Source organism: Epinephelus moara, chromosome 14, assembly GCF_006386435.1.
Source record: "Epinephelus moara isolate mb chromosome 14, YSFRI_EMoa_1.0, whole genome shotgun sequence".
In the NCBI taxonomy this organism is placed as follows: Eukaryota; Metazoa; Chordata; class Actinopteri; order Perciformes; family Serranidae; genus Epinephelus; species Epinephelus moara.
The window spans coordinates 41,928,321-41,937,284 of record NC_065519.1 but is presented as its reverse complement, the minus strand read 5'-3'; the positions used below and the strand labels follow the sequence as shown (position 1 = coordinate 41,937,284).

Sequence of the window (8,964 nt, the reverse complement as noted above, 5' to 3'; positions counted from 1 at the left end):
CCTGAGCTTTCTACCATTTTTTTCCCTGTTAAAGGGTTTTTTTTGGGGAGTTTTTCCTGATCAGCTGTGAGGGTCATAAGGACAGAGGGATGTCGTATGCTGTAAAGCCCTGTGAGGCAATTGTGATTTGTGATATTGTGCTTTATAAATAAAATTGATTGATTGATTGATCAGGCTTGAGAGGATCAGATTCTCTCTGAAGGGATTCTTAAGACTTTCTACAAAATTTGGAAACCCTTTTTAATTCTTAACATATATTGACTCATTGACTATCAGTGAGTGGGATGGGGTTATTATAGGCATCACAGAAACCTGTTTCTTTCACTGTTTTTGTGAATGCTGTTAATTTCTGGGTAAAAACTAATAAAGAGGGGGGAGACCATATTATGGATGTTTGATGTTGAAATCCCTAAATTTCGAAAAATGAAATGTTTTTTTAAGTGTTGAACTGTTTGCCCATACAGTTTTTCACAATGAGACAATCCTTGTTTGCGCCCCAGTTACGATACTTTAATCCATCACCAATTAACCTGTTTGCATGTGGAATGTTCCAGGTGTTTCTTTTTTTAACATTCTACAACTTTCCCAGTCTTTTGTTCTTTCCCAACTTCTTCTCAATGAGATTATATTTACAAAAACAATAAAGTCTATCAGTATGATCATTAAATATCCTATATTTGTACTAGATTCAATTGAATATAGGTAGAAAAGGATTTGCAAATCATTGCATTCTGTTTTTATTTCCATTTTACACAACATCCCAACTGTATATTATTTTGTCACTTTTGTCAAAAAGCAACAAACCAGTTTCAGCAGCGATTTACATGAGTTTGAGTCAATCAGCATGACAGTTTACTTAACATTAGTTTTTCGTTCTTGACATATAGTTAGTGTCTTGTGAGTCCCAGTGCAATACTGAATCACTGGAAAAGTATTTAAATTGACTATAACATGAAAATCCATCTGGACTGTCCTTTAAATAAGCATCTTTCATTTGTCCTGATAAATCAGGTACCATCGTGTGTGGGTCCAAGCCACCACAGGAAACTTTTAAATAAAGAGTATGACTTCTATTGAAGGTTGAAACAGACATATGTGTTGTTGGGTTTTAATTCCACATTCCTTTATGCAAAATCCCTTATGATACAAATCCTCTCAGTGCTGATCACTGACTGGCATCACTTACCAGAAACAGTTGACTCTGTCCTGTGAGTAGTCAAATTGGACTGCAGAGCAGGCTCTTAGATCCAGGGTTCGAATGGGCTCCTCACACTGCAACAGAGACACTACAGCTGTACACGTACCCACTTCAAGCCCCACATATTGTTTTTCTGGTGTGACTAGAAGCAGCTTAAACTTAAAGGACAAAGCCTGTATTTTGCACTTCAAGTCCTATTTCTGGGTTGTTTATGATGAAATAGAGTGGTTAAAACCAAAATAGTGACGATTGCTCATTTGCGGAGAATTTGGCTTTTCCCTGCCTGGCTTAACACTGCTGCCTATGGCCATGTGTGAACCTGTCCTAAAACCACCCTAAACGTTCGTTTTCAAAGACATGAAACTCACAGAGTGGTCAGTGGTGTTCATTGATGTTATGACATAAAAATCGTAGCAAACTGTGGTTTCCGTGATGATTTATTTGACATTTTGTGTAATCCATTGGTTTTCTATCAAAGCCTCATTGTCTGTTGGTAGTAATCCGCCACCAGAAACGGAAAGGGGGTTGTTTACAACAAGGTTGTAGTCATTGTAGTCTTTTAGCTCAGCGAAAGTGCCGGCTCGACAGTGCTGTGTGCGCTCCTGGAGGAAGAACGAGAACGAACGAAAAAGTTTTGTAATAAGTTTAAACAACTGCACAATGGATTACTCGCTTGTAGACAACCTTCGCAGTACGATGCCTTTGAACACAACGCCAGCCTTCTTCTTCTGCTTCTTTTCTGTGTCCCATTACATTGCAATGGTTTCCTGCCGGTTGGCAACACCCATGTAAAGGAGCATTATCGGCATCAAGTGGGCTGGAGTGTGTAACACTACAGGGTCAAACGAACGGTCAAGCGGAAGTTTACACACGGGTGTGAGGCAGCTGAAAAAATAGTTCCACAATCGAGATGAATAGCAAAAACACGGATGGAAACCACAGCCTACGACGATTTTTATGTCATAACATCACCGAACACCACTGACCACTCAGTGAGTTTCATGGCTTTGAAAACGAATGTTTAGGGTGGTTTTAGGACAGATATACACATGGCCATAGGCAGCAGTGTTAAGCCAGGCAGGGGAAAGACAAATTCACAGAAAATGAGCAATCGTCACTATTTTAGTCTTAGCCACTCTATTTCATCATAAACGACCCAGAAATGGGGCTCAAAGTGCAAAATACTGGACTTCTCCTTTAACACAACTGCTCTATCCAAATATTGTAATCAGATACAATGGTGACATTCTGAAAAAGCACAATTAGCACACCATGTCCCAAAGCTGAAGGAAGACTCACCATATTGTCTTTGAAGTATTTGAGTTCATATCTGTTGAGTGTGAACCACCTCTGTCTCCAGCTCTGCAAAAAGGTTTAACAGTGGATGTATTTAAGTAAACACTGAACCACAAGTGTCTTAAAGAATCCTGCTACACTTGATGATACCTTCAACAACAGATTTCCTGATAAAAGCTGATTTGTGTTCAGACACTCCCTTACAGTTCCACTGCTCTTACCTTCACAATTGCTCCTTGTTTCACCAGATAGCCTTCCTTTGTGCCCAGCTGAAAATACATGCTTTGTGTTAGTAGAAAAATGATTCTACTGGGAGGGAAGTATTGACTTTCAGGGATAATTCTGGTTAATTGAAACTTGGATCTGGGTCAAAATTAGGGCTGGGTGCAGTGGCATGCAAGAGTTTGGGCACCCCCGGTTAAATTTTCTCTTACTGTGAATAGTTAAGTAAGTACAAAATGAACTGATCCCCAAAAGGCATGACGTTAAAAATTAAACATGCTTGTCAACATTTTCAGCAAGATTACTGTATTCATTTTTATTTTGTACAATTTTAGCGTGAAAAAGGAAAACCTTGAAACCTTGTCCTAACAATCAAAAGCCACGGGCTGCTCTAAACAGCTGCCCAGCACTCTGAAAACTAAAATAATTACCAAAATAATTGATGCCCACAAAGCAGCAAAAGGCAACAGAAAGATAGCAAAGTGTTTTCAGGTAGCTGTTACCTTAGTTTGTAATGTAATTAAGAAATGGCAGTAAACAGTAGCTGTGGAGGTCAAGTTGAGGTCTGGAAGACCAAGAAAACTTTCCAAAAGAGCTGCTCGTGGGATTGTTAGAAAGGAAAATGAAACCCCTGTTTGACTGCAAAAGACCTGCAGGAAGATTCCTCAGACTGTGGAGTGGTGTTGCACTGTTCTACTGTGCAGTGACACCTGTACAAATATGACCGTCATGGAAGAGTCATCAGAAGAAAACTTTTCCTGTGTCCTCACCACAAAATTCAACATCAGAAGTTTGCAAAGGAACATCTAAACAAGCCTGATGCTTTGTGGAAACAAGTCCTGTGGACTGATGAAATCAAAATAGAACTTTTTGGATGCAATGAGTAAAGGTGTGCTTGAAGAAAAAGTGGGAAAATGATCTTGAGAACTATCTTTTTTTTAAGCTTTCCACCACATCTCATAGTTCTTCATCAGTGAACAAAGTTGTTGGTATGTAAGTATGGAACTCCCATCACATGATAACATAGGTGGTTGGAGATGGTAACTTCTGTCTATGTTCAAAGACGCTCTCTGGTGTCACATTTGAATATCCTCCTTGATCCTTCTCTGGTCGTTCACTGACTACTGTTCCATGACCTTTGACCTCTTCCAGTGGATGCGGTGAGTCTGCTCTCATGTTCATTCAATCAGGGGGTGGGGGTCCTGTCTGTATGGTGCTGCTGCAGAGATCTCAAGGTTGAAGGATTTTTGGTTGAATGGTTTTTGCAAAACATTATGTCACAGGGAACGTAACCTTTGACCTTCTGGATATAAAATGTCATCACTTTATCATTTTATTCTATTTGACATTTGTGTGGAATTATTTGAATTAGTGTCTAAATTCTTGTGTGTCTTTCTGCTGTTTCTTTAATTTGCTTGTAGAAATTTGTCTTTGTATAAGAAATAACATGCAGGTCTGAGGTCATGTGAGGGCGACTGAGTCAACAACTGCATTTGCTGGTGAAGAAGGTGAGAGATGTGGTTGAATGCTCATCTTCTATGCTATGATCCAGAATCATCTTTTAAGGCTGGCTTAAAGAAAGTTCAAAGTGACCCCTCCTGTAGGTCACTTTGATCACTTCACAGAGGTATTGTGATATATTTTGCTATCTGTGCAGTAGGTGTCATACCGATGGAGCAGTTGGCACCAGATCATTTTCTGTGCGTCCCGTCTGTATGGCTGTGTGAACTCGCACTGACTCATAGATGGATGGCTCCTCCACACGCCACGGGTATGGACACTTCAGCACGATGAGGGTTCCTGGTTTAGAAGCAGGAGGAGGTTACAGGTCTGACTATCTGACACTAAAACACAGAAGGAGTACAATATCCAACAACACAAAGGCTTTGCCATGGTCAAGAAACTGCTACCTCCACAACGAAAGCACTAAACTAAAAAGATGGCCAACAGAGCAATGTGTTATTTCACTGTATGAGCTGGTAACATGCAATAAACTTGTAAGTAAGAGGTTCTGAAGTTGTGCATACCTGCGTCACTGCCAAGCAGAGGCTGGTTAGCAAAGTGGTTAACGAAGTCTTGAAGGGTGGCAAACTCATTAAACCCAAACACATAAGTGTTGTTTCTGCGTGTCACATGAAAATGCTTGACAGAATCCTTCGCCCTGTGTGTCAAATGAAAAACAAACATTTAATGTTGCCAGTAACTGTTAGATTGTTTCCTATCTTAGCTTTTAACAGCACATCAGGATCCTGCAGGGGTCTGATTTTTTCAAGACCCAAATTGGCATCACAATGTACAATAATGCACTCACACTGCCATCGGCACATATGATCACAACCTGACCCAACCCATCAACACATAATTTTGGCCTGACCCGAAACCACATATCCTATAAAAATCATGTGCTGTACAAATACTTTGATAAGGCAGCATGTGTAAGGTGATCATTTTGGGACATTTGATACATGTTTGAAGCTCAGATAATAAAGGCATTCCATATTACAGAGCACTGAGCAGACACACAAAGTCAGCAGTTGTTAAAACTTTAAATTGCTATGATTCTACTTTTATTTTAATATATCTATCACCCAACACCCTTGAGCCCACTTGCATGCTTTTTGTTTTACCCAGAACTGAACCAAGAAATAAAATTATGTCAAGCACCCACTAATCCCTTTTTGTGGGTCACCCACTGGGCACCTGCAGGTACCTGACCCAATGTAGGACTTGCAGGGAAATTAAGACACGTGGCTGGGAGACAAGTGCGATATTCACACACATACTTTTTTGTGTAACCTGTGAATTAAAAAGTATAACCACTGATCATCCCTGGCTGACATCAATTTATATACCTTGAGAACTTCAGATGTTGCATGGCACAAGTAGAATTAAACACGACTAAAGAAGCAAACACACACTAGGAGACTAAGAGGCCGTTTACATGTTGCTGGCTATTTTCATAAACGGACATTTCACCGTCTCCGTTTTCAAAAAGATCTTCGTTTACACTTACCCGTGTATATATACACAAGAGCACGCCAAACCTGTAGGTGGCAGTGTAACGAGAAGCTCAAGCCTTCCATGTATCCATTGTCACCATAGCAACATAGGTCGCACTTTTGACACAGGCGCAAGTTACGGCGCATACTGTGACGTCGGCTGCCTATCACTCCGTTTATCTCCGTTTATCTCAGTTTACATGCAAACGCGCAACCGGAGTTTTCCAAAATCTCCACTCTGGCCGGAGTTTTTAGAAAGACTCGTTTTCAGAGGAGAAATCTCCGTTTGCGTGTAAACGAAGGGCACAAACGAAGGAAGATGTCTCCGTTTATCAAAATCACCGTGTACGTGTAAACGGCCTCTGATTATAGAGTGCCGAAGTCACGCCCCTTCCAGTAGAGCTCATGGGACCTTAGATCGGAAAAAACATGAATGGCAGTGAATGGGCAGAGCAATATTATCTTTTGTTCCCATTTGAGTTATGACATGAAATCTAAATATGTTGTTAATGAATTTAAAACATAAATTTTAAGCTAAAGAAAGTCATACTTTGTGGTAAAACTGTTGAGATATAAGCTTTTTAATTAGAAAGACTCGAGAGTACACAGGAGGAGGTCGCGTATGTGACGTCATAGCTTTTGCTCGCTTCCTGCAGCTTGGCCTCCCCGCTGAAATTCCACTGTTTTATGATTAATCAATTTATGATTGAAGATGTCTGTGTGTTTTGTGCCAGGTTGCAGTCACTCCAAGCTGCAGGAAGCGAGCGAAAGCTATGACGTCACACACGCGACCGCCTCTACTTTAAATGGCATCTAGTATGCTCAATTTCAGATACTTGTAATTTGGATTTTGACTAGAACATGTTTACATGCAAAATGTTCATAATGTTCACATCTCCCCTCGTAGGCACACTAGATCTATAGTCACCGCAGTTTCAAAACAAGTGTCACCAACTCAGTATCTGACCAAATGTCTTCTCTTCTGTCCCTGGGATATGATGCTGAATACTGGCCGGAAAAGTGTTTTTGAGGAGCAATCTGATATCACAGTGAAGCTGACCTCTGACCATTTGGATATAAAATGTCTTCACGTCATCATTTTATCCTGTTAGACATTTTTATGAAACTTTGTCATAATTAGCAAGTAAATTCTTGAGATATGGTCAAAAGCATGTTTTGTGAGGTCAAAGTGACCTTTGACCACCAAATTCAATTTAGTTAATTGTGGAGTCCATTTGGACGTTTTGAGTGTATGAGATATTGTGTTGGCGCGGAGACATTAAAACACTTTATTTTTCTTATACTGTCTGTGCTGGAACACCTGTGTCCATCCTCTGTTTTAGCACCTGTCTCATTAAAGGGATAGTGCACCCAAAAATTAAAATTCAGCCATTATCTACTCGCCCATATGCTGATGGAGGCTCAGGTGAAGTTTTAGAGCGCACACACATGAGCGCAGTGCCCAGAGAGGCAGTCAGAGCTACAGGCTACAATGAGGCTAAAAACAGAGTTCAAATGATGTTTTTCCAAACAACTTTTTATGTCGGGGCTTCAGGATGCTTGGATCACTACGGACGAGCAGTATGGAGATATTTTGTGGTTTCAATTAGGTGTTTTTGGACGTTTGAATCTGGGGCGCCGTCAGCCTCCATTAGGTGGAGTTGTGTTGCTACCTCCTCTCCCCTTGGATCTCTGCAAGTGATGTGAGGACTCTAAACCTTCACCTGAGCCTCCCTCGGCATATGGGTGAGTAGATAATGGCTGAATTTTCATTTTTGGGTGCACTATCCCTTTAAGCCCCCTCAAAAAAGCCCACTCTGCACTGATTGGTCAGCATTTCCAGGTGTTCCACATCTGTGCGCTTGGCGTCTCTGCACTGTAATCGCAGCTAGGGAATGACTGTAACAGAATGGCATCACTTTCTACCATAAAAAATCCATAAAATCTTCTAAACACAAACTGACTTGTTTAAGCACGAATATGATCCGAAATCAGGGTGAAAACAACAACATCAGCAACCAAGATCAGATGTTTCCCTAATGTTAGCATGTAGCTACATGTAGTAGTGTATGTAATGTAAAGACTTGATGTAGTATGCCTGGAGCAGATGACCATATCAAGAAATCCCTCATGATCTGATGTCAGCTTGTAGCCAGAGTAGAAAAAAAAACTGTTGGAAAAAGAGAACGGTCTGAAGCCTGAGATGTTTGCTCACAGGGATTACTTGTACATGCATTTACCTCAGTATTTGACATTATAACATATGACAGAAAATAAGCACAATAAGTCCCCTTTTAAGTCGGTTCCACATTGAGTTCTACCACCAGTGATCTCTTGTGTCAACAACATGGTGTGTTTGGTTAGTTAGAATGATGGTGCTATCGGCAGACTGACCTCACAGACAGAGCAAAGCAGCCTGGTCCCTCATTACTGTTTCTCAGGAGATAACTTCCATCAGTCCCATTGGACAAGAGAAGGGCCTCTGCAGCATGGCGGGACAGGTCGTAGTGGTACCACCTTCAACAAAAGGAACAAGAAAGATCCTCTGACACAGTACTGTGGCTGGTGACCTGGGAAGCACTCTTGATTCATGCAGTGTCTTGTGGAGAAAGCGATCAATTCAATTGCCACATTCTTTGAGGAGAACATGATCACACAATGACTTCATGCTGCAGTATCAACATGATCCAACAGCTTGGAGCCCACAGTGTTTATAGCAAGGCCTATGATGCCTCTGTGCTTTCCCTCCCCTTTCTCCTCTTCATTTTCTGTTAGAGATGTACAGTTAGTTGTTCCAAAGCCTCTGCTGCTCTGTATGGAATCCATACTGGTCCACATCAATCACTTAAACACTGGGATGAGAAACAGGAACGTCCACATTCACTTGCATTAAGGTGAGCTGCGAGCATTCATGATTGTGCAGAGCTGAAGTCTAGTTTCAGTTCAAATATTACAGATTCATAATAGAATATTGCAGATAATTACTGAAGCCTGAGCTTAAGGATATTCATAGACATATCATCAAAGACTAAACTGTTTATCAAACTTAAAAACTCCAATGTTTTCCAAACCAATCCAATGTCCCAGTCTTCAAAGTGACTTCTTATAAGCTGTCTTTGACTGCACCCTTATTTTATTTTTCTTACTCACTATTACAATATTAAAAACATAATTTTTCAAAAGGAATGAATCAATCAATCAATCAATCAATCAATCAATTTTATTTATAAAGCCCAATATCACAAATCA

General features: G+C 40.5%; 1 protein-coding gene across 2 annotated transcripts in view; it reads right to left on the bottom strand.

Annotated features, from left to right (window-relative positions):
* The window catches only part of dapp1 (dual adaptor of phosphotyrosine and 3-phosphoinositides), a 28,926-nt gene that overhangs the window by 13,849 nt on the left and 6,113 nt on the right, over window positions 1-8,964 (bottom strand). For both annotated transcript variants that reach the window (XR_007571049.1, XM_050062352.1), the window contains exons 2-7: window positions 8,110-8,232; window positions 4,744-4,877; window positions 4,386-4,516; window positions 2,716-2,763; window positions 2,498-2,560; window positions 1,187-1,272 (exon numbers count right to left, since the gene is read on the bottom strand). Coding sequence is in view for 1 of the 2 variants with exons in the window: in XM_050062352.1 (XP_049918309.1) it covers window positions 1,187-1,272; window positions 2,498-2,560; window positions 2,716-2,763; window positions 4,386-4,516; window positions 4,744-4,877; window positions 8,110-8,232 (585 nt within the window). In the remaining variant the exon portion in view is untranslated. The remainder of the gene's footprint in view (window positions 1-1,186; window positions 1,273-2,497; window positions 2,561-2,715; window positions 2,764-4,385; window positions 4,517-4,743; window positions 4,878-8,109; window positions 8,233-8,964) is intronic.